A 25,117-nucleotide genomic window follows, 5' to 3' on the forward strand; every position below is an offset into this window, starting at 1 on the left:
CATCTGGAATCAGCTTCGTTATTGATGCTCGTAACCCAACGCCAGGAAGTCCTTCCCCACTGTAACAGAGCTGCCATATAAAACCTCCCCGGCAAGGCCCGACACATTCTCTGCATCCAGCAGAAGAGGAAAGGGAGGGCGAAGCGTTGTTTCCTGCGGCTGGATTTTAAGTAATGGAGCTGCATCAGGCACCGGGTTATAATTAACCTCTGGTTTTTAAATGGCGGCATGCTCAAGCCAGAGAGCTGCACCCATTCTCCAAAAGTAATTACAGTAATAGAGTAATTAACGCTTTGCAAGAGACAGCGGCAGCTGCGGCAGAAAGGCCTGCAGTAGGATGATAGCTCGCACCCCTCCCAGCCTGCCTGGCTGCTCCACGGTCTCTTCTGGGTGCTAGCCCATGCAGGGCATGCTCACCCATAGCAGGGCTGTTGGGGGCCAACGTGCTGGCATCTCCCTGGGAGAGAAAGTGGTCAGAGTTGATGCTCCAACGTACCCCGAGGTTCCCGACTGTCTCAGGTTAACACGGCAAACGGATGCACCCCGGTGACTGGCTGTCAAAGGAAAGAGGCTGCTGTGGCCTGAAACCAGCTGTGAATGAAGCATCCAGACAGCCATGGGCAGGATTTCCACAGCTGCCTACAGGATTCCTCATAAAGGGCTCCCCGGGACCTTGCTGGTTGCCTCGTGTCTCAGCATCTTAAAGCAGCCTGTCACTTGCTCCAAGAGGAAGCCCCTCTCCATACCTATCTCATCCCATACAAGGAAATGATAAATACAGCAAGAGAGAGGCTACAAAGTGCACATGTCTGGGACACCCCACGCGGTCTGTTGAGCAGGCCATATGAATAATCAAAACAGCCAAGATGACCTGCCCCGGATGGCGTTTGGCATGCTTAGGAGAATAATCATTAGTGATCGATAGCCAGAGGCTATGCACGCAGGGGAATCGCAGCATAAATCACTGCAATGCAGCTCCTTTTGCACTGGGTGCAAAGCAGCAGCCAGTTGACACGCATCACATCTTCCAATAGATGTGGGAGAGGGAAATAGGTCTCGGTCGCAGAGGGAAATTGTGGCCAAGGACAGATGGGGCCCACATGAAAAGCACCCATGCAGGGCAGAGAGAGGAATCAGACTATGAAGGCCTCATATGGAAGACCCAATCTCACCAGAAACTACAGAGAATATGTGCTCCAGTAGAGCCAGGTCGGCCCTGGTGGGACTAGAAATACCAGGGCACAAAGCCAAGCTGACTCCAAGCTCCTCTCCGGGACCTGTTGGTGGCCACGTCTTAAAGGAGCATCATTCTTTACTCACGTTACAGGTCACCAAGGGTTAAAAGTTGCACTCAGACAAGGAGAGCGCGTCTACATGTGCCTCTTTTAAGCAGGCTGAGCTTAAAATTGCCATTTTTAAAGCACATTAAGGGCATGTGTCTACGCATGCATAATCTTAATGCGCCTTAAAAATGGCAATTTGAGGCTATAAGTAAGCCTAAATTTGATACCTTCATACAGAAGGTATCAAATCGAGGTGCGAATAGCTAAGTTGCACTAGCGCACGTGTAGACGCACTAATGCACATTAACTCAGTGCGCGTCAATGGGTGCACGCCGTGTGAATGCGCGTTAGCACGTCTCTGCATGCGCTGATGGGACTTAGCTATTTGCGCCTAAGTTTAATGCACCTTAATGCACATTAACGTGTCCATGTGTAGATGCACGCCTAAATTACCTTAAAGTACCTTAAGCAAAGGCGTGCTTAAATAAGTGTAAACATGCCTGGAAATCTCTCAGCTGGGCTCATGACCTTTCCTCCCTCGATGAATCATCTTTTTTCTGGAGCAACGGGAGCTCAGGGTCAATGGGATGACTTTCCATGCAATTAATTTGGTAGAGAATGGGAGGCCTTGAACCAAAACACTTGAGAGCAGACAGGGCTGACACCCGTGCTGAGATTCCCACTGCACGGTGCTGGTCAAGCTGCTACCTGCACTGATGGTGGCTTTAGAGAGGTTTTAAAACTAAGGCCAGGCTTTTCAGACTAAACCCACACTTTCCTATGGGACGTGACTCGTGTCCTGCTGCAGTAACCCATCGCCAGCCATTAATGCGTTGCTCTAAGTGCTCCTCCGTGTCCAGCATTTGCTTACATTGATGCAACATGCAGGCCAGGGCTGCATTTCTCCAAGCAAAATAAAGCCCCATAAAACAGCTCTGCCAAGGCTGCTGCTGACGTAGATCACAAAATATGCACAAGGCGAGGCCTTAAAAATGTGGCAGCCTCCAAATTATTCCCTGCCTGCAATGCTGCGTGAGTCAGTCCGAGAAATGCCATGGCCTCTGCCCTGCAAACAGCTTGTCCATTTGCAAGTCAAAAGAGCATATAAAGAAAGCACTTTAAAGGGTTGCTCTAAGGCCCCGATCCTGCAAAGATGTATGCACACGCTTAAGGACAGTGCCCTTGGTGAATGACAGAGCTGATGTATTACAAAGCTGATGCATCATTGCTGGATTGAGAGCTAAACTAGGTACTGCAACGAGTGCCTGGTACTTCAGTGTCACAGTGACAGGCGCTTTCTGAAGATGCTAGAGATGAAGCCGTCAGCCAGCCGCAGCTCTCCCTCTCAGGGGAGTAACTAGCAATATCCCACAGGCAAACGTCTAGAGAACTCATCTTCTCCCACGATCGCTGGCCTGACGTGTGCATCTGCCCAGGATAGAGGCTTGTGAGCTGGACCTGTTGGAAGGGGAGTGGAATCAGACACGGGATCCAGGAACACGTCCCAACCTGCATGCATGTAACTATGGGAAGGCCCCGATTCACCTGCCTAAAAGCACTGCTGTTGCATTCCCTTGCAAGACGGTCTATGCTGCGAACCGCCCGCCACGGAGCACGTTAGGTACGGCCCATCTGTGTTGGCTGCTCCATTTCGAGGGTCACCTTCCAGCTGGCAGATGTGCTCAACAAGAGCACCGCTAACAGTAAATGCTCTGTTTTGCCAACGGACCGAGTAATTGCAGTAGGGCCCAGCCCGGAGGCTCCCAACATCTCGCAGCCCCAGAGCAAGCCCAGCAAAGACACCCTGCCAGGGTCTGCCCCGCCGACAACACGCCTTGCTCCCGTCTGTTCGAAGGGGAGACCCGTTCGTGTTACGCAGCCCATTCAAGCCGAGGGCTTCGTGCTCGGTAGAGCCGGCAAGAGGGTCGGCTGTGGACGCAGTCTGCAAGCTGTGGCCTGGCACAGAAGACCAAGAACGATCTTGGCCACAATCCATTGAAGAGTCAATGAGATTTTTAGGCATAGCAGGCTACATTTGAGCCAGGGACCCAAATGTTATGAGCTCCTTATCCCCCTGCTCAGCTTCCTGCCTGCATGGGATGCTTTATAGCACCACTTGGATTAAGGGCTGTGCTATGGTGGCAGGTGGCTTTAAATCTGGGGTCTGTTGTGGGTCAGGAAGGACAGTTCATGCTGCCATCTACTCTACCCTTCGGGCAAAAGCAAAACTGGGACTGATCTTAATAGACCGGATGTGTCTGGGCAGGGAAAACGATACAGAAGACAGTTTGGGGAGCTATGAAAGTAGAACCTGAGTCCCTAAAAGAGCAGGGAACATATGAAACCCAAGCATCCCTGGATCTAAAGGAGATGCACTTATGTCACAGACCGTGGAACAACTGCTTTTGAAATGGGGTGAGGCACCAACAAGCCCCCAGCATCCAGCACAGGATCCGCAGGCCGTTTTCAAAGCTTGAGCAGAGGGGAAAAACGAAACACCTTCTGCCCGCGGAGCCAAGGCCAGATACACTGAGGCTCCCCCTTGCCTTTTCTTTTTCTGAAGGAGGGAGAAGCCAGCAGGGGCTGAAGACAGAGGCAAATGCTGAAAAGAAATATATTTTGGGGATATCGCTTCATGGCAGGACAGGGCAAGAGGGCAGGGGACCTGCAATGGGTGACGCCCCGCTCTGCATTCATGCCGAAGGTTGGCATCAGTTGGTTAGATTTAATCAAGGGATTGGACACGTCCTTGGAGAAAAGGGGCATCAGTCACTACTGAGCATGGGAGTAAGCCTCTGAATCAAGAGCTTCCTATGCTGGAAGCTGCAGGGGAGAGAGGAACCGGGGGAAAACCCCTGATCAGACCCAGTTCACCCCCCTTTCAGCTTCCACTGTGACACGGGAGTCTGGGCAAGATGGACCGACGGCCTGACCCATCGATGGCAATGCTTATGTTGGCCCAGCTGCAACGGGCCTTTCAGCCCGGAGAAGCTAAAAGCGCCCGGGGATCATGCCGGCCCCATCATTTCCACCGGATAAAGAAACTGGTACACCTGAACCACGCTAGCTCATCAAGTGACTCCAACTCAAGCGGGGCCGTTGCTTCTTCATGCACCAACGTGGCTCCGAGACGCGCAGCACGAATCAACACACAGCGAGGACAGGATTAGAAACTAATTTCTTCGGACCATTTATTCCCATCCCCACCCCGCCTCTTCCCTCGTCACAAATCGGAACAGGTTATTCAACCCCGGTCTGGAAACGTTGTCAGAGAAATCGTTAAACCCACGGGACGTAAACCACACAATCCAAGTACAACATATTGATCGTCTACACAGCCACGCTCGGTACACAATATGGCAGCAAAAGTGTCACGTACAGCGTCACAGTCAAAACAACAGAACTTGGACCAAATAGAGGTCGGAGATGTCAAGAGTAAAATACAGCATCGGGAGCCCCGGTGGAAGCCACGGACGCTCTGCAACACAGGGCGACACAGTTACACATTTCCTTTACTTTATAGGCTTTTTAATGTATTTTTGCCTCTTTTTTTAGAAAAATACACGTGCAAACAACATATTGTCACTGCTAAACTTCTCTAGTGTTTGGAAAAGAACCACGGAAGAATCTGGGGACCAAAAAAAAGAGAACGAACCTACAAGCGGTTATGCTTTACTAATCCCCTGCTATTGGGAGAGGGTGGAGAGTTCACTGATGGGGCTGGCCTGTACAGCTGAGATCCACCACACAGTTTTAATGCCCTCCAGCAGTGTTTTATTCTCATGCGGTTCAACTCTGAGCTCATCTCAACCCCCCCGGAGAAGCGGGACGCACGCAGAACTTGGGCTCTGCAATGCAACATCCAGCCCTGCCCCCCCGAGATCCAGGACGGGGAAGGGGGTATGGCTTCCAGTCGCACAAACATGTTTTGCAAGAGGACAGCAGTGGCTCGGGTATGAAGACCAGTATGGTTAAGGTTTCTGATCAGGTGTGGCTGGAATGACCTGAACTTTGCCCAAACCCTCCCCAGCTGCGTGCTGGACCTCACTGCATCTCCCCAGCAGAGCCCTTCTTACTGTGACCGTCTGAAGCAGAGACACCCATCTCAAAAGAAGACCGCAGGGCAATTTTTAAAAAGCTCTTGCCCACACTGAGCCATTATCCATTTAGATGGGGGAGGGGAGGTGTTTTGGCCAGTGGACCAACAGAGAGCTGCCCTTCCACTCCTTTCAGCTGACTCTCCCACAAGTCCAGCTGGAAAATGCAACCCAGAAACTAGCATTTCCAAAACCTCCTCCTTTAAGCAACACAGCGTAGGCTTGAATGATGAGGTCCACCGTTTCCCTACCACCTTGACTGATGCTCAGAGCAAGGTTCAACCTATTCTGTCCAGTTTGACCCAAGCCAAGGTCAAGTTATTGCTCCTGTGACTGGGAGGACAGGTCGGGGGCATCAGAAGGACAGAAAGCAACACAAGCAAAGCACCTTTGGGAACCTCACGACTCAGTCTGATTTAAAGAGGGGGAAAACTGCGACCAGTTAGCAATGAGATGCTTTTCTCAAGACACATAATTATGGGGGGGGGGGGTGTGAATTAGCAGCTCCTTGACAATGCAATGATTGCATTGCAATGCAATGATTGCATTAAACCCACAAATGCTTAACTCAGGGCAGTCACTGCATATTGCAATCATTGCATGACTGCAAGGATTCACATATTGCCAGGGTGAAAGCCTCGGGTCTCCATCATGACCATGTACGCTGCAGACCTGCGGGCCTCCTCTGTGGGACAGTTTTAAAGAAGGAAGTGGAAGATTGACTAAGTTTCAAAACACACGGCAAAGGACAGCAGACCCCTGGCCTCTGACCCAAACAGCACATAAGCGGGTGCACACCTCCAGGCAGGTGACCCACCCTACTCAAATCCCAAGCTTCGAGGTAGACATGTGCCTAAGTACTTTGCTGGCCCTGGCTACCGCAGCAACGGTGTTAGGACACAAGACCTCCTTTAGACTGTGGGCACCTAATATAATTTCTCCAAAGCCTGGTTACAGAATGGGGTTGGGGCTGCTCCCTTTTTCCTGCCTCCTCGGGGGTCTGCAGGGGCAGGACAGCGGTCACTGTGGTCTGTCAGACTTGCAGGGTCCTTCTCCTCAGGGTGGCTCACGTCTCATAGGAGAGCCACTGGCCAAAGCCCAGAGCATGGAGCAGGGAAGAGGACCTGCTTTCCCCTTCAGCTTTCACAATTAAAAAAAAAAAACAAAAACTGGCCGGAATGCCAACAACAAAACCCGCCGCCTCCTCGCAACGCAAAGAAGGGGGCCGGGGGGTGTTTCACGCACTGCTTCCCGAGAGAGGTCCGAGATCGCTGGCTTTTTTCTCTCTTCCAACACGCGCTGGAGAACCAGACTTCGTACTCGCATGACAGAGATGCGGAGAGGCTGCTAACACGAAACGCTGTTCTACGGCGTCAGGACCCACAAGCCAAAGGGGTTACATTAAAAGACGGCTACGCCACGTACGCTACAGCACACAACCGACAGCACGGGGCAGGGTGGTCCCAATGTCCCTAGAAACCCACGGTGCAAGGATGGTGATGCTTCTGAGCAGAGACCGAGCTTCGGGCACGCGGCAAGGTCCCCGCGCCGAGAGCAGTGGACGGCAGCTGAATTTCTGTTGCGATTTTGGAGGTTTTGGGGAAATCCCATCCGACGGCTGCCCCAGCGCTGGACGGAGCGGCAATCCCGCCTCCCTTTTGCCTTCCTCCGTGCTGAACTTCGTCGCCTCGGTGTTAGCTCCCGCTGCGTGTTGCGTAGGGGCAGGTCCAGGACAGATCTCGGAGGTTCCCGAGTTTTGCTACAAGGCGCCCGTTTCCGTCTTAAACCCCCCTAAATATGCTAAAACCTATCCGCTCCCTTTTTTTTTTCTTTTAAATCGCTGGGATAGTCCTAGTCACCCCTTCCTCTCTAAATGCTTGGCTGCGATCAACCGCTCCAGGCAGGGCACAACAATCACTCTGCTGCTGGCACAGCTGGGAGCACATCTGGAGATCACCCAGGGCATCGCTGCAAAGACTGTTATAAGGAGTGGCAAAATCCAGGTGAAAGATCCCCGCAGCGCTGCACAAGATACTGGGGGGGCTAATGTCCCTTTTCTCAGTGCAATGTGCCAAGAGAGGACAGATGCAGCAGGGACCACAAGGCCGGCAGCTAGAAGGCGGCACACGTGCCTGCATGCTGTCCTTTGAAAGCCCCCCGGGGCCAAAACCATTATTGCCAGGAAAAAGCCATGGACTCTACCTACAATATAGGCTCGGTCATGAACTGAGGGTCCCTAGAAATAGCCCAACCTGTTTTGCCTCCATTGCTCTCCTTTTTTAACTCCCTTGTGTTTCAAGCAGTCACCAAACCATCACAACAGCTAGGAGGAAGCTTTAAACTCCTCGACATGTTCTTACAGGGGAATTGGGATGGCCCCAGCTTAAAAAAAAGCCAACCGGAGAAGCCAGCTGCAAATTGCAAACCCCTCCAGGCGCCTCAGAGGAGCAGGGCATCACCCTCGAGGGGCGCTTTGCTAGTGCATGGCACCTCTCCCGACACGCTGCAGTTGGCTCTTACCAATGGCTTGGGATTTTATCTGACATCCACACCTCTTCTGCACATTTACAAGCCGTTTCCTTCTCAAGGACAGGAGGGAAATCAATCCCAGGACAGCGGGCTGGAGATCAAGCCGATGCTAACAAAGAATCTGGGGAGCAATGGATCCAGGATAGCTCCCCGTCGGGTATGATGTTATTACCTACCAGGTGCTGAATTAAGCTGTAGAGGCAGACAGTGGGGAGGTGGGCTCAGATCTCTTCCTTTTTAATGAGAAGGGGCTTTAGACACTTGCAAATGCCCAGGGAGATCTGGGAGATGATTCCCGTCGAATGCCTCTCTCTCGCTCCTGCCCTGCATGCCTCCCTGGCCCCCGGTGCTCAAAAGAGATTCATTCAAGACTTGTTTCTAGACAGCAAGGATGTTTCAGAAGCAACTCCTCCAGCTCAGGAACCAGCTCACCCCCCTGCTCATCTGCGCGGCAAGCGGAGGAGCAGACTGCAGAAGCTGAGCCAGCCGGACAGCAAACGAACTCCAAACTGCTCATCTCCCAGCCTGGCACGTACGGGGGCTGAGTATACCCTATTCTGTTCATCCAACCGGCTGCTGGTGCACGCACGCACCCATCTCCTCGGGAAGGCAGCCCTCCCTTAAAGGAAGGCTAGCGAAATGCGTTCCAGCCACGAAACAAAGGAAGACACTCAGCGGGTGCGTGAGAGCCACCTCCTTACACGGCAGGTCTATGCAAAGCTCAGAGAACGTCATCTTAGTGGTTCAAAGCTGGTGTCTGCTCAGCTCCAGCTCCCCAGCTGGTCTCCCTCCATTTCTAGGGAGCTGCGGGCTGCTCTGCTAATGCAGCCTACACGAGGGAACCGCCCCCCCTTGCAAATGCATTAAGAGACGCAGCAACCGTTCTGCCCCGATACAGAGAGCGCTTCACTTTCCCCAAGCAACTCGTGCCCTGTCTTCCCAGTCCCTGCACCACCCTGCAGAACTGGCTTTGCCGTCCCTGCCCTCCAAGACCCGCTGATGCCTCAGAAAGACCAAAGCCTGCGGGCCCTGCTGCACTGATTGAGCAGCATCAAGGGAGACTGGAGTCACTCAAGCAGGGGACAAGAGTGAGCATTCACAGCGGGGCCTTTTCTGGCTAGCTGACAGAGCTGGTTGATGCTGAAGGGCTCAGGGAGCAGGAGTGTCGGATGATTAGATTTGCAAAAACAAGACTAGGACTGGAAGAGGCACACGAGGCCAGCAGGCCTGGGGGAAAGCTCCCCACTCCCCGCTTGCTGGCTGCACCTGGAAATGGGTTTTCAAAGCCTAAGCGCATCCACAGCAAACCGGTGGCTGGAAGCAATAGTGAGTAGGGAAGATGAAAGCTAAGGACACGTCCAGCACTGAGGATTTTCTGGTACACTTCCTGGCCTGGCTATCTGCAGCCCCTCAAGGACCTGACACTCACCTCCCAGATGGGTCCCTGGGTGCAAACGCTCGGCCCTCTAAAGAAAATGCAGAGGTTTTCCAGGAGAGTCTCGCTCCTGCTGAAGGATTGGGGTGACAAACCTTCCTGCTGCAGGAGGGGGCTTGGATCACCTCTCCTGACTTCTAGGGAACAGCTGCCAGGCCTGCCAGCCTTCCTACAGATGGATCCCTCTCGCAACAGGGTTTGATGCCAAGTGAAGCTCCCAGCCTCTAGACTTGCTCCAGCACCTCCAAGACTGGTCCCTTCCTTGAGTGCCCTCAGATTTACGTCCCTAAAGAACCCCCCCACCCCCAGCCATTTCCTTTTAAAGGTCCTTGCTGCACTGAAAAAAGCAAGACACGTCGGCTAGCCATACTAGGGCGCCAGCGGGACAATCCAGATGGCAGGACTGATTGCTCTCATCTCCGGCTCGTAGCTCAGCTGATGCTAATCTGCCAAGGTGCCCTACAAACACAAATAGCCTGATGCAGCCATCGGCCTCCAACTTTCCACCCACCCGCTCTGTAAGGATCGTGCATGTCTCGGTCTCTGCTCTGCCACCCGTTGCAAGGGACCTGGCTTCCACCTGGATCAGCCGCTAGGTGCCAGCCTTAAAAAGCAGCGAGCAGCTGGTGATGCCACATTACTGCCCACGCATCACGTCTGCGCGCTCAGACGCACACGCTCGCCCCTGCCTGCCAGCAGTCCCTTCAGGCACGGCTTGCTACGAAAGCGGTCACGTCAGGGGAACACCGGGAAGTTCTCAGCAGCACGGGCAGGACCGGGGCTTGTCTCGGGAGAAGGGACTACAGCAAGACGGCTCCTCCCCTGAGCGCACACAAATGCACAGGGGGATCTTCAGCGGCGACTCTGGACACACGCGATACTCGGAGAAGACGGGAAGGAGTTGCTCTGGAGGGGAGGAGGCTCCGAAGACGGTGGGTTTGGTCAGCGCTGCTACGTCTACGGGCGGCAGGGCACGGCTCGAAGGTTTGCTGACAATCATGCGGGTTTATTGCAGTGGTTTGTAAAGAGCCCGGCCACGGCCCGGGCTGGTCCCAGAGGAGGGCTCCTCGTGCCGGCCGCTCCTCTCTGCCTTGCTGTGGAGCCTGGGTACCAACCGCAAGGCTACTCCGTAGCCATCTGCTCGATGTGGTCGCTCAGCAGCTTGTATTGCTCTGCAAGGGAAAGGAAGAGACACGGTGCTGAGACTTCGGCATGCCGCAAGGATGCAGCGGAGCAGGTGGGGGCTGTGCCCCGGTCAGCGGGCCCCAAAACTGAACCAGCCAGGGCCCAGAAAGCAAGGGAAGGCAATTCTCCCCAGATGAGTTTTGCATGGGAAATCATCCAGAACAAGCTACCAGCTGGTGAGACCCCCAACTCTGAAGATTCGTGCCAGCTGGGCACCTGGCCACCGCACAGTGCCTGCTCACGTTCACCAAGTGCCCGAGTGCACCCCTGCCCTGGGAAGCTCCTGCCCTTGGGAAGAAGAAGAAAGTGGGTGAAATATCCCAAACCAACCAGAACCTGAGAGGCTTTTGCAGCATTAGACTGCCGTGTGCTCTTGACCGTGGCAAAGGAGGCTGTGCTGCAGACTGGGTGACTTCTCCCACCGCCCCCGCCAGTCGCATCCCACCCTCCTCTCCGGGCGCTCGTACTGGGGCCCGGTCCCTCCCGACCTGCCCCTACCTTCGTCCAGATTGCCGATCACCGCCTGCTTCTTCAAGAAGTCGTTGCAGAGCTTCTTGGTCAGGCCAAATGCCAGCATGTTGTGAGTGAAAGTGCTGGGGGAAAAGACACACGCGTGTGGCACAGGCAGGCCGAACAGACAGCACCCAGCGGGCCCCTCCTCTCCTCCCCCCTCGTCACACTGTCTGTCCCCAAAGGGCAGTGGCAGGGATGACGGTGGGATGACGATGACTCTCCACCTAAATGGGGCAGAGTGCTGCTATGCAGCTAGCAACAAGATGCAAAGACCCCGCTTTGCCCTCTCCACCTCCCCCCAGGGTCCTGGGCACAAAGGGCTCAATGGGTTTCTTCCTGTCGAGGTGGGGGGCCCCCGATGTCTCCCCTTCTCCTTACCCCAGCTGCCCGAAAGTGATGTTCTCATTAAACCGCAGGCTGTCGTCCCGCTCCTCCTGGGTCATGTGGCACCACTTCTCCCTGCAAACGTCCAAGCGGGTCTTGTACTGGGAAGCCACCACGCCGCCCTCCCACCCCACCACGAGACAGGACACCCACGCCGTGCTGGCCTTGGGGGCAGCCAGGAGAGGATCTCAGGTGCGGAGCACCCGCGGTCACTCCTGCTTTCGGCGACTGCAGCTGGCAGACTTCACCCCTCCTTCCCGAAGTGCTCAAAGGACCCTCTCGTGCCCGCGTTTGTCCTGCCGGACAACGAGTCCCTACGCTGCCGGCTCGAGAGTGGGGAAATACTGGCTTGTGCCTTGCACGCGCAGCTCGAGGAGAGACCGTTAGCACCACCAGCGCTGGGAAGAGCATGGATTTTACCTGCTGGGAGCAGCAATGCCAACATAGTCCCAAAGAGTAAAGCATCCCGCCCCACCTCCATTAAAATCTCTCAGGCCAAACAAACCCAGCGCCTTGCAGCTCTTCAGCTGGGGGCACGCTTCGCAACTGCTTTCCAGACAGCACAGTTTCCCAGTTGAGATGGGTCCACAGAGAGCTGGGCTCTTTCTCCAAAAAAATCAACTTTAAAAACACAGAGCTTCAACCTCAGGAAGCGAGGTGGGATGCCCTTGATCTGCCGGTCTCTCCTGGGGCTGCAGAGCGATGACGGCAAGGCCTGCGCCTGGGTTAGCATGCTATCGGCTGCGCTCTGGGGCTCAAGTTGGACCGCAAGGCACATTATATTGGACCACTGCAAGCAAGGAGATGTGAGCTTCCCAGGCTGGTGATCATCGCACAGCTCATGGATGCGCGAGGGGTTTGAAACAAGACACAGGCTGTTCTCTCCACGAGGACTACAGGGCCCCAAAGCATCTCGTCTCATCCTCTTGCAGAAAGACAGCTGGATTCACACAATCCTGGGGACGTCTATGCTATGTCCCTGGCAAGGGAACTAGGTGTGGGCCAATCTGAGCATCGGTCCACTGGATTGTGCTGGTTGGACACTACCTGACTTTGGACCCCCCCGTCCCATCCTGCATGCAAAAGGCAACTCAAAACTAGCACCAAGGAGCTGTGGGTCTCCCCCATTGGAGGTCTGATCTGGCTGGGCTTTCACAAGAAAACTACCATCGCAGGCGGTCATCATGCCATACTCAATGGATGCCAGTGGGAGTGAAAGACAGTTATGCAGGGAAGCCTGGTGTCCGGGGCTCAAGCCAGCCCTTTCCCGAAGCCAGATGATGGTTACAAGCCAGGCAAGGAGGAAGGAAAGGGACGGAGAAAGGAGCAGGTAGAAGGAATAAAGTGAAGAAGGAGGAGGAGGACAGGGATGGAAAGCAAGCTCTTGGCGCACGTGTGATGTGGGAATCGGAGGTGCATCACAGGGGGAAGGATGGACCCCGGGATGAGACTCTTCCCGGCTCATTCAAATTTCTGCTCCTGCTAAAAAGGGCACCTGGCCACAGCTTCTTCAGACCTCACTTAGCCTGGGCTCAATCTTGAAAATCCTTCCCAAAATGAGCAGGACATTGGGTCACCTTGCGAGGAAAGGCTGCAAACCTGGCAGTGTAGGTGCCTAAATCAGCAGGGGTTGCATTGCTGTAGTGGAAAACTGAGGGGTAGGCTTAAAAGCATAACAGATGTGGAAAGTCTGCGCGGACAAAACTCACTATAACCGTTAAAATGCACGTCCTGAAACTACAGCTGGAGAAGTGGGGAAGCTAATTCAAGTGCCTTCAAATCCAGAAGCAACACTGCAGATCTCCTGGGCCCAGGGAGAGAGGAAGTCGATTTAGGTTCTCCTGCTTTGTAAAGGCCTGATGAAGCAGAGAAAGATCAAAGCGACCAAGAAAAACTGAAAAGGTTTCCAGGCTTTAATTCAGGGATAATGTGTTTGCAAAAGGAAAACGATGTAGCGCTACTGAAATACTTTGATCTTTGTGCGGCCCCAAAAGGACCACCACGGATGACTGCCTTCATCCATACCAAACGATGATTACACTAAATTAGCTGCTGTATGATTTAATGGTACCGGGGAAGGAGTTACCCAGGCACTGCAAAACGAGCTGTCAAAATTGAGGTCCTCTGCAAAGAAACCCATAAGCTAAGCTATGGGTATTGGACTGTATAGCGCTCCAGGGGATCCCAGATCTGGTGAGCAGTTATAAGGATTGCTGAGCATCTGGCTGTAATGAACTCTTGTGCCTGCACAGCCCTGATATGAAGACTGGGCCTGACTTCAGTCCCACTTAGCTCAGGCCTTGCCCTGCAGCCCAAATTGCAGCAGTCTCGGCACATGCATCTAGCTAGCCCAGGTCAAGCCCAGAAGGACTTTCCTCCTAAGACCTCCTTTGAGGGCTCCAAAGAGCCTCCTTTTTGGGTAATTTTTGGGTCATCCCTTAAATGAGTCATTCCAAGATCAGACATCAAAGATCTAACATCCATATGTAGATCGCAGATCCTTTCCCCAGCTCCAGCTGTTCCCCCCAACTTGCATTCTTGGTGGAGCAAGGAACAAGGAGCAATGGTCTCAAATTGCAGCAAGAAAAGCTGAGGCTGGATATTAGGGAAAACGTTCTCACTAGTGGGGTAGTGAAGCACTGGGACAGTTTACCCAGAGAGGTGGTGGACTCTCCATCCCTGGGGGTTTTTAAAACCCTAGCTGGCATGGTCCTACTTGGAGCAGGGGGTTGGACTAGATGTGACCTCCTGAAGTCCCTTCCAACTCTCATTTTCTATGATAGTATGATTCCCCTTTGCATTTTGTTTAAGTGGGCCACCATACCAAGCCTACGGAAAGGAAAAGGCAGGATTTCAAATCAGCCAAACATCACAACCAACGGCAGCACTGGGAACGCACAAAGCCAGCATGGCGCGGACAGCTCTAGTCGGCACCTGGCAGGCGCAAGGAAACGAGGGGGAGAAAAGCAACGCGTGGGGCAACGCGATTTCACAGCATCATTAGCAAAAGAAAGCTTAAAAACAAAAAAAGAACAGGAAGAAGGGGTAGGATGGCACCTCCCCTTCTAGGAGACTCCCTTTGTGTCCAAACACTGCCCTTGAAATAGATGTCAGCGTGCAAGATGGAAAACAGAAGAATAAATCACCCTGTGCCCCATCCATCACGTGCCTCGCTCCTTCCTGAGGTCTCAATGCTGCCTCCCGTGATGAAGTACCCTTTAAAATCCACCCCATCTATTTATTAAGGATTAACTGACACCAATGTGTCCTGGAGCTTCAGGGGCTGCCATTGCGCAAGGCCTTGCCTAGCCCACTCTGCCCCGATGGTGTTTTAGGGAAAGGGCAAGATTTGGACCTAAAGCGAGTCAGCGCTAGTGCAAAAAACAAAACAAAGCAAAAAAGCAATGTGACAAAGTAATGTGGACAGACACACCTCTTTTCCTCTTCCTCTCCAGCGTTCCCTCTGGAGCGGCAGCAGAAACAGGGCCAACAAAGGTTATGTGTTAAAGATCATGCAAGATATATGGATGGAGAGGAAAAAAAAGAGAAGAAGAGATGAAGGAAAGAAAAGAAAGTCATTAGAGGCAGAGAGGAAATCAAAGGCTCCCCCACCCCAACCGTGAACGATCGCCCCCAAATCTCAGCTTCTCGCCTGGCATTTCTGCTAGCGCCGTGACGGGGGGCCCTAGCACTTTGGTGAACAGTCCCGGGGAAGGATTCAAGGCGTCTCTCCTCCCGCCGAATGCAGAGGGGGAGAGACCAGTGCCCTAACTCAGTCAAACTGCCCCCAGCTACCGGAAGTCTGCCTCAAGCAGGACTTCAGCACGGGCCCAATTCTGCCCAGACTCCTGAAGCCCTTCCCAGCCTGACACCAAGGAAATGAATGGCCTCGGGAGGGCAGCAACGCTTTGCCGAGCCCAGCCCAGCCCACACACAGACCCCGTTACTGGCCTGGCGTGCAGCACACCCACTTAAGCCCTCCCGCACCGCGAGACGGCACGAGGCGAGGCATTTGGTCCGAGCACCAGCTTGGGGGACAGGGGCTGGCACCCCCGACGCCAACTTGCCTTGCCTCGCCTCCCAGCCCGCCCAGCCTCACGGTGCCCGGAGCAAGGAGCTGCGGTGGGACAGCACAACATGCAGCGCGTGCCGGAGAGACGCCCCACTCCGCTGCTGGGGGTCTCCGGCGCGCGGGGTGGGAAGTGTCCCTGTAGGGGATTCTAGCTGCACGCGGGGCCTCCGGCCAAACAAGCACCCCTGTTGGATGACCCCCCATTGATACGTCCTTCCTCGAGAGCTGTCAGCTAGTCGTTAGCCTGTTTCATGCAGGCCTCGTGACTGCAGAAGGCTGAGCTTTAAATCGGACCGGTACGTACTTGCTAAATCGAACGCCTACAAAGCATCCGCACTGTGCCCCTCTCGCCCCAGATGCATCAACTCCAAGAAGGAAACCAGGTTTGTTTGACAAGAGGGGTTTTTTTCCCCCCGCTGAATGATACATCACAGCCCTCTCTTTTCATTCTCTCTCAAGTGAACCCAATAGCAACCTCTTGCCTGGCACTGCCTTTCAGACTGGCCTACATTTACATGCATCCCCTTCCTTGCCCTTTCGTAACACTGGCACTCGTCTCATCCTTCTGAATTTCCTTTGTATTCCAAAATATATTAAAAATAAAAACACCAGCAGGCCAGCAACCCCCTTGGCCGACTCTTCTAAAACTCTTGGGTGAGATTATCTGGGTCTATTCATTAACAAGGCTCACCCCTTATAGACCAGCAAGTACTCAATCATCCTGATATCACAGAAACACCCAAGCCCCCTTTTTCATCTCTCTCAGAATCGTGACCCTTCTTCCATTTGCTCTGATCAGCCTACGACTTCACTTGGTTTTCAGCAACAAAACGACTGCCTGTAACAAAAACCAGGGGCAAGACTAAATGCGTCCTGTGCTAATCAAGAAGCGTGTAATACCCAGGAGTGTATAACCTTCCTTTCACTAATATTTCCTTAGCAGAGCTTAGCAGAGCTGTAGGGAAGCCGAGGGCTTAGCAGAGCTGTAGGGAAGCGCTGGCCCTCCTAGGACGTGACTGGGTTAACGAGGACAATCCTCTGGGGCAGAGGGGGATTAATGAAGGACTCTTAGGATAAATGACGGATGTTTGCGCACAGCAGTCAAGGCTCGGCCTGGAGAGGTTGAGGCTCAGGATTCGCTCGGGTCTCCGGGGGCTTCTGTCCACAAACAGCAGTGACTGCCGAGTGTCTCCTCGGGTTCAACAAATGCAACTCCCACTGAGATCTGCACCTGGGGACGTCAGCGCCTAACTCCCGACTGCCACGTTAGCAGGGAAGCCCTTTTTTCCAGCTGCGAGCCCAGGGCAGGCGAGGTCGTTTTGGTCCATCACATCGCCCTCTTTCTTGCCTTGCTGTTGGCCATTTCCTCTACTTTTCCCCTGCAGTTCCCCAAGCGGCTGCTCCAGCCCTGGCTAGAGCTGCCACGACCTTCCAGCAGAGATAGGGGTGGCTGGTGGGAGGCGAGTGCTATCCAAATGCTCCCAGGCTGCAGCAGGAACCACCCCAGTTTGAGGTTTAGGGATTGCAGAAAGAGCTACGGTGCAAAACTCTTGGGCAGGGCAATTTGTGACACCCGCTGCCCCCCAAACACCTGGGGGCAGCTGAAGCAGGAGGGGACACGAGACGTCTAGGGACCACACAGCAGCACAAACCAAGCCACCCCTATGTCATTAGGTGCTGAGTGAGGGCAGGATTCCCAGCCCACCTGGCTCAGCTTTACGCCACGACACTGCTGCCAGAAGCCTGCCGAAGAGCCCCATGGCTCCTAGGAGCTTCATGATTGCTGTCACAGCGGGGTGCTCTATGCACCCCGCTGCTCAAGGAGCTCTGTGTTACTCTGGCCCTTGCAGACACCAAGTGTGGATGCAGTCGCTGGAGGCTTGCCTGTGCCAGTCGCTACCATGCAGCACTGCCTTGCATCTTCCAGTCCCATTTCTTCCCCCAGGAAATGGGGTAGGGCATCTTGAAAGCTTGTGCCAGCTCACGCTGCCCCTCTGACCACCTGTACCAAGTGTTTCATGGCCTGTAATATAATAAAAGCTGCGGCAGACCCAGCTGCAACGCTTGCCAACGCTACACCCCAACACCTGCTCCACCTGCTATGCTTGCTGCTGCTCTCTGTCGAGTCTCATCCCCGTTCATGTTCAGGAGCTGGCCTCTTGCCCTCCCGGAGAGACAGGCAGGGTACTGGAGCCTGTCCCAACACCGCGGTGATCTTGGGGGCACTGCAGGCAGTGGCTCCCCAGCACTTCTTGGTGATAACGTCTCGTCGTACAGCACGGAAATCAGCCATCAAGTTAATTGGGAATGGCATCGCAGCTGGGAACAGCTGTGAACGGCATCTGTCCTTGCCAAACACTCGCGCCTGCTAATTTTATACCTAGTCGATGCAAAGGCACGTGGCACAGCACTTCGATAGGTGCTTCTGTCGGCACACGCGAGGTGATGAAAACATGCCAGCCATCATCAGTCCACCAAGCAGCTTCAGGTCCTGGAAACCCAGGCTGCTTTCTCCACTCCAGGTGAAATGAGGATGACTGCTCAGAGGTGAATGCTGCGTTGCAATGCTTAGGCACGTTGGGTGGTTGTCAAAGCCTCAAAGCATTTGCAAACGTGGAGAAGCACTGGTGTCCCCATTTCACAGGCATCAACACTGAGGCCACGGGCGAGACGTGACCTGCTGGGGGTCACCCAGCGAGTCCACACATGGGAGAAACCCAGCCGAATCTTCCAAGTCCCAGCCTAGCACTGTGCTACCTTTCTTAAAGAAACATTGTTGGGTAGAAAACAATACATGTTCTTTTTAAGCACATGCTCCCCACCTGCTCCCTGCTGCAGGCCACACATCAGTGCCCCGAGAGCACACAAAAACCTGGACCGACTCCTCCCTGTAGCTAAGCTGCTGCTTTCAACACTGAATTTAGTAACAAGAACAGTCATTTGCACTCCTGTTCCCGGGCAGCTTCCTTCCCTGGTTCCCCAGTCTGTCCCACATCTGTGCTAGTGTAACTCTTGCTTTAAAATACAAGAGCAAACAGAGCAAACCCTGGCCAGAGCCCAGATGTAGTGTGTCCCCTCGGAGCCATTTACACCTCTAACTTCTTTACCAGGATCTAGGTCCATGTGCTCAGAGCACATGTGCTTTCCTCTGGCTCCCTACCACCGCTCAGCCTAGGGGGTGTTGTTCCAAATATTGCTACCTGGAATAATTTGTCTTTGCTTTCTCCTGCAGTCAGTGATGTAGCTTTATCCAGGCGAAAGCAGCAGGAAAAAAGCCGGCTGGAGGACTGAGGTCTTGACACAGAAGTATAAAGTTTCCAGCTAGTCTGGTTTGGACACATGTGATTTCTGTGTCCTCAGAGGACGCTGTCTTCACAACCCACCAAGGGACCCTGCCAGCCTGCCACACCGTGACCCTCGATGGGTGACCTGCTGGTCTAAGTGGCTGGCTTAGACGGCACCCATTGCTGCTGCCACCAACAAGCCTGATCCCCAGCTCCTGTCCCAGGAAGAGCCAGCTCAGTAATTCCCTGCCACAAGCTCACGGCAGCTTCTAATCTCCGTGCCAGGCGCTTCCAGGAGGAAGGATGGGGAACGGGACTCCCCACCCAGGTCCCAGGCAGAGGGGGCATGGTGAGCCCTTGTGTTACCTGTGGGAAGGGACTTCCCCAGGCAGCGGAGTCAAAGAGCTGGGCTACAGCAGTCACCCTTCGGGGGAGGCAGGGGAGGCTGTCCGCCCACCACCCCTGCACCAGCCCTTGCCAGGGCCAGGCAGGACATAGCGCGAGCATCTTACCTGGTGGTTGGAGACCTCTTCCTCCGCTCGCAGTGGACGGCGTCGAAGAAAGCCGCGTTCCAAAACCTCAGGGTGTGCCTGCAGGGCAAGGAGACGGCACTGGAGACCGGGGGAGCATCTGCACGTGCAGGTGCAGAGCCCCACACGGACTACGTCTCCGAGAGGAGTGACACGAGCCCAGGAAGCCAGGGCACAGCTAGCTCCTCGCAGCCGCAGCTGAAGACGGGGCGCCGGTGCTTACCAGATGGGCTGCTGCTTCAGGTGCATGTACAGGTAGATCTTCTCTCCCCTCTTCTCCTCCTCGTCCTCGGGGCTCTGCACGGAAACTGCAGGGAAACACGTGGTCACGCGCCCGGCTTCACATGCAGACTCGGCACCCACCCAGCTCTCAAGCCCCCAGGGCAAAGCTTCTCCTGGTTTGTGACACCCCTCCCACCTCCACCACTGGGAAGCCATGATGCTCTCTATGTCTGAGCCACCCCCTCCAAGCCCCGATCTTGGGGGTCCTATAGAGATGCTCTTGCTGTGGAGCCTGCCGTGCTCACCTGTCTTCTGCAGCTTCTCCTTGGGCTTGTCCTCGATGTCCCTACAGCACAAAGATCGTAGCAGTCAGAGCCTCTCTCTCTGCCATTGATGGATGCCCCATCAAAGCCAGCTCCAACTCTGTCTGCCCATGCAATAAGACCCTTTCAAGCAATGATGGCAAGGGAGAGCATCATTTATTTTTTAATAACCCAGCTCCTCCGGAGCTGCTGCTGGGATGCAGGGCTGAGACCCACCGGCTGAGAGAGCTGGAGGTTGACTTGCTGTCAAAATACTCAGGCTAGAGCTCGATCCGCCCGGTGCAGAAGGTGGAAACCCCGGCCAGCCTGAACCAGCTTCCCTTTCCAGAGCCACCAGAAGGTCTCTGTGTGCTCCCCAACCACACTCTTCTCATTACGATGCAAGCACGTACCTCACACCCACTGGGCAGGATGGGGAAACCGAGGCACGGGGAGCTTGCTCAAGGCCAGGCAGGGGTTAATGGCACATCCCCTTGATCCCACCTTCTGGGACGGCTGACTGGCAAAGACCAGGGTGTGCCACGGGGCTTCACCTGGACACCTCCCCGTCCTGTTGTGGTCCCCTTCCCTCCACCCAACACCTCCCCACAGCAACCACAGCCAGGCAGCCTGAGCCCAGGCAGCATTTTATTTTCTTTAATAGGCTGCAGGAGCTGGAAAGGACAAGCTGTGACCACCAAGCCACTGCAGCCAGCCACGCAGCCTGAGATCTGCTGCTCCCGACCCAAACACACAGGTCTTCAGAGACTGCGCAGCTCCATGCACGGGGGGAAGGTCGATGGGGTATGTCCACACCGCAGCTGGCGTGGGAGAACAGGAAAGGGGGGCGTTGCTTGCAAGAAGCCCCCAGGAGCGCTAGGGACATGGTGTAGAGGCACCCTAGTGATGCTCGGGTCGCTCATCCATCCCGTCTGTCTCTAGCCCGTGGCTCAGGCACTTCCCACCCCAGCACAAGCAGAGAGGACACTCACTCGCTCTTCCGGCCCATGAACTTGGTCTCCAGCCCCCCGAAGAAGCCTTTCACGTTCTCGGTCTTGGCCGACGTGTTCTTGAGGAGCCTCTCCGCAATGTCCTTCTTCTCGGCCAGCCAGCTGTTGGCTGACTTCAGGTACGAGTCGATGCTCCCCACGGGCTTCTCCTTCATCTCGGAGGGTAGCGTGTGCATTTTCCCTATGAGAAAAGGCAGCTGCCTTCAGCTGACCCCCCAAGGCAAGGGGGCACTGCCCTCCCCTACACGGCTGGGGTTGAGTGACAGGCTCCCCGAGCTCTTGCTCCATGTGATGGTACCCAGACCGGCCAGGCTTTTACCCAGGCAGGGACTAAATCAGTAAGGTGAGATGCCCAAACTCTGGGGAATTAATAGGGACAGACATTAGCCAAGTGTCAGCTGCCCCCAGGAATTGATGCCCGTGGGTCTGCTCTTACCCCGAAGCAAGTGAAAGCGAAACAGCACTAATTGACTTCTTTCATTATTCTTATATGTATCTGTCGTATACCATTATTCTTTCATTATTATCATTCTTTCATGGTTGTTTCATTCACTTCTTTCAGTCAAAGCTAAATGGCCACAGCTCAGCGCTCGACCCTCGAGGAAGACGAATGGGCAGAAGGACAGGTCTTGTAGAGCAGCTGGTACCTGATAAACCCCTACCCACGTCTCACCCTGCAATGTACCTCCTCTCACGTCTCCTCGCCCTCTCCCTATCCAATGTCACCAAGTCTCCATGCAAAGAGCCCCCGAGACGAGCTGCCCCCAAGCTCAGGATGGACCCCTGCATTTCTGCACCACGTGGGTTATAGTTTGGGGGTGGTGATTTTAGGTGCCTTTAAAGATAGAGAGGGCTAATTTCCAGCATATGTGGAAGCCAAGGCATGACGTTGCACCGGAGCTGGACACAGGGGTGCATGACACTAGGCCCGGTTGCAATCCCGGGATAAGCACACATCTTCAGCTAGCAACCCCCATCCTGCTTCAAGGGCACGTCTGGCCTGCTAGCGGAGGGGGCAGGCAGCAGGGCCGACACTCCCCAGCTTACTTTGGGACCAGAAGCACTGGAGATACAGTCATGTAGCTTCTGCATAGACTGGCAGCCTGGACAGGCCACCCGGGTCCCAGCTGGCATGCACGGCCCACACTGAAGTCCACAACCCTGTGGCTTCACTGCTACTAGTACCCAAGCTGGCTGGAGAGAAGCTGGCTCGGGTGCAGGGCTGCAATCACACCTCTCGATTGCACCGCACACCGTGCACGCTTTACAATGCTAAGTCGTGTCAATGCCCCGTCTCGTCCAGCCACAAAGCAGCCGGGCAGCTGGGGCCTCTTACCGATGTAGTAATACGTGAAGCACATGGTCATCAGGTTTTTGGCAGGGCCGAAGTCGTCCATCTGGTGACACCTGGAAACGGAGGGGGAAGAGATGGAAGGATCAAGCAGAGGTAGCCAAAGCAGCAAAACCCCATGCCTGCGTCCCAGGAGCAGGAGTGTCATGTGGTTTGGGTCTGGGTCACGCTTGTTATTGAGGGTCTTAACATACCCCAGTCACCCTGCATCCCCTCATCCTAATCCCCCGGCTCCCTTGTCCGCATTGCACTCTGCTACTAGTAGTAGCGGTGGGAGGCATCTGCGGGTCTCGCACCGCGCCAGGCCCTCTGCTTTCTAGCATCAGCCACGGTGCGCACATTGCTCTCCCAGTACGTGGCTGTCAAGCTGAAGCACCTGCAAGCAAATCAGGAGCCAAGCAACCAGCTGGGAGCAAGGTGGGCGCAGGGGCTGGATTGGGCAGGTCCCACCAAAGATGGTGCCCTGCATTTAAACAGGGCAGTGACACCAACCATGAAGCAGCGTAGGGCTGAGGTTTGATTCAGCTGCTTTCCGGCACCCGAACGTATCGCTCTCCCAGCCAGCATGACTTACTCGAAGAGCACGACGGCGAAGGACTGCACCAGCCGGTAGAAGGTCTGCTCAGAGACGCACTTGGAGTTGCAGCGCTGCAAGCACAGACAAAGCTGGCGTCAACACTCGGAAGGGGAGCTGAAACCAGGAGGCTTCCCCAAAGGCATGCCACAGAGCTGGCCTGGCCCATCCGGAGGGAGTCTCAAGCCCGCAACGTGGGCTTGGAGAGTTTCTCCAAGAGGACCGTCAGTTCGGGGAGCTCTCCCCAAGGCTCAACCTCCCCGAGACCGTGCTGGATACATTGTCAGCACAGCAAAAGGCAGCGGTAGAGCAACAGCCTCCCTTTGCCACGGCCTGCCCTGCTCAGACGAGATAGCCGCGCTCCCTCACCTGAGCGCTCACGTATCTCGCGAACCACTCCCGGCCTTTGCCGTTCTCGCCACTGCACAGCTCCCCGAACTTGGCCTTCTCCTCCTGGTCCAGGTCCTCTCTGCAATGGAAAGCACGTCCGCACTGAAGCACATCCCCGGCTCCCCAGCCTGCGTGGGCTGGCTCAGAAAAGTGCAACGTGCGGTTAACAGCAAGGGAACGGCTCCCTGGATTACTGCTACTCCCCACCCCTCCCGTCTACCCCGGTCTCTGCTCCTCGACGCGGCGCTCCCGGATTTCACTGCTGCTCAGCTTCGCGCACCGCTGAGCAGAGCACGCTTATTATGCAAGCGGCAACCAGGATCCCAGGGTGAGCGACGAAAGGCAGCGCTAGAAGACGCAGGAAAATCCTACACCGCTCAGCTCTCCGCGCCCCCTGTCCAAGCAAGACCATGCCAACCAGAGTAGGGGCTGCCAGGAAGATCGAAGGGGCAGACAGCACATCTGATGGGAAAAGACTGGAGGAGCTGGGCTTCATTCACCAGCAGAGCGAAGGGGAGGGCTTTGCTGTCTATAAATACGCCACGCACAAGCCGCCGGGGGCTACTTGAGCTAAAGGACAAGGCTGTTGCGAGAACAAACTGTTCTCGAAACCTTCAGACTGGAAAGGAGGAGGAAGGATCCAGCCTGTCAGAGCAGCACGGCTCTGGAGCTGCCTCCCGGGAAGAGGAGCTTCCTGATGGAGCTCGCTCGGGCGCTGGAGGGATGCTGCGACGTGATCCGCGACAGCCGCTAAGCTGTTTCAGCGGCGATTCATTAGCTCCCGTCACCCAGGACAGGCTGGACGACATGGGTCGAAGATGTTTGCCCCTGCAAGGGGGAGAGGTAGCACCCCTACACCAGCTCCTCCTGCACGGACAGACAGCAGGGGTCCGGATGCCAGGGGTCCCGGATGGTTTCCCCCTGAGCGGTGCCGGGACGGGTTGGCCCCGGCTGACAGAGGAAGGCTCTGCAAAGACAGGCCCGGCAACCCGGCTCCATCCCTTTGCTCTGCTCAGGGACTGCGGTCCAGGTCCAGGCAGGAACAACCACCCACCCCCAGGAGCAATGGGTGACCAGACCCTTCCTGCCTGCTCTTGCGATGCTCAGGCCCCTCGCTGTGCTCTGTCCCGCTGCTGATGAGGAAGGAAGGAGCCACCCGTTTCCAAAGCAGCAACGACAGGATTGCCCTCAGCAAAACAAGCGGCTCTGGCTCCGGCTCCCGGTCCGGCCTGATTTGCTCAGCTGCCTTCGCTGCACTCGGCTGCAGCGGCACGGAGAGCAAAAGGCCGCAGGGGTAGCAGCACGGGGCCGCGTGGGCGCATGCTGGGACAGGGCTGGGGCGCAGAGCAAGGCAGGAAGGCCCCCAACCCACACGTGCATCCGCATTCACCGGGCAGGCCTGCGGGGCGATGCGCCCCGGCAGCTGGGCCTGAGCCGGGAAGGCAGCGCCAGGCGCAGGAGCTCAGGAGGGGACGTGCTGGCCCGTGCACCGCAGCTGGAGGAAGAGGCAGGGAAGGGAGGGCGGGGGGGTGCAGCACGTCTGAAGAGCGCCAGCGTAGGCATGGCCCTGGCAGCTACCCGAGCCAGAGACCCCAGGGGCCTTGGCCACGCTGCCAGATGCTAGCGGGGGCTTCTGCCTGCACCCGTTTGGCGTGCACCGTGCAGGAGAGTGGGCGCAAGCTTCGCCCGCTGCTGCGTCTCGGCTGCCACGAGGCCCGGAGCCCCGCGCAGGCTGCAGGAGGGCAGACCCCTGCCAAAAGGCCAGGGGCTTCATTACTCCCTCTCTGCTCCCAGCATGCACCTCTGCACAGGACCCCGCACACCCCTGCCCCCCCACCTCCAACACCCATCCCAGCATGCACCTCTGCACAGGACCCCGCACAGCCCTGCCTGCCCCACCTCCAACACCCATCCCAGCATGCACCTCTGCACAGGACCCCGCACAGCCCTGCCTGC

The 25,117-nt window shown here is 55.5% G+C and overlaps 2 protein-coding genes across 8 annotated transcripts in view; one reads left to right on the forward strand and one right to left on the reverse strand.

Annotated features, from left to right (window-relative positions):
- Positions 1–8,545, forward strand: part of LOC109310694 — a 23,305-nt gene extending 14,760 nt beyond the window's left edge. The window contains exons 3-4 of the mRNA XM_019535995.1: positions 1,967–1,975; positions 6,711–8,545. Coding sequence (XP_019391540.1) covers positions 1,967–1,975; positions 6,711–7,530 — 829 coding nt within the window. The 3' untranslated portion in view covers positions 7,531–8,545. The remainder of the gene's footprint in view (positions 1–1,966; positions 1,976–6,710) is intronic.
- The window catches only part of KIAA0513 (KIAA0513 ortholog), a 44,156-nt gene continuing 23,868 nt past the window's right edge, over positions 4,830–25,117 (reverse strand). For 6 of the 7 annotated variants that reach the window (XM_019535992.1, XM_019535991.1, XM_019535988.1 and 3 more), the window contains exons 3-13: positions 23,141–23,240; positions 22,772–22,845; positions 22,183–22,253; positions 20,829–21,027; positions 19,840–19,880; positions 19,536–19,620; positions 19,295–19,372; positions 14,860–14,889; positions 11,421–11,501; positions 11,028–11,122; positions 4,830–10,516 (exon numbers count right to left, since the gene is read on the reverse strand). In XM_019535992.1, the coding sequence (XP_019391537.1) occupies positions 10,467–10,516; positions 11,028–11,122; positions 11,421–11,501; positions 14,860–14,889; positions 19,295–19,372; positions 19,536–19,620; positions 19,840–19,880; positions 20,829–21,027; positions 22,183–22,253; positions 22,772–22,845; positions 23,141–23,240 (904 nt within the window). In that variant the 3' untranslated portion in view covers positions 4,830–10,466. The remainder of the gene's footprint in view (positions 10,517–11,027; positions 11,123–11,420; positions 11,502–14,859; positions 14,890–19,294; positions 19,373–19,535; positions 19,621–19,839; positions 19,881–20,828; positions 21,028–22,182; positions 22,254–22,771; positions 22,846–23,140; positions 23,241–25,117) is intronic. The other variant, XM_019535994.1, reaches the window with a different exon arrangement.

Source organism: Crocodylus porosus, unplaced genomic scaffold (assembly GCF_001723895.1).
Source record: "Crocodylus porosus isolate Cpor-Errol unplaced genomic scaffold, CroPor_comp1, whole genome shotgun sequence".
In the NCBI taxonomy this organism is placed as follows: Eukaryota; Metazoa; Chordata; order Crocodylia; family Crocodylidae; genus Crocodylus; species Crocodylus porosus.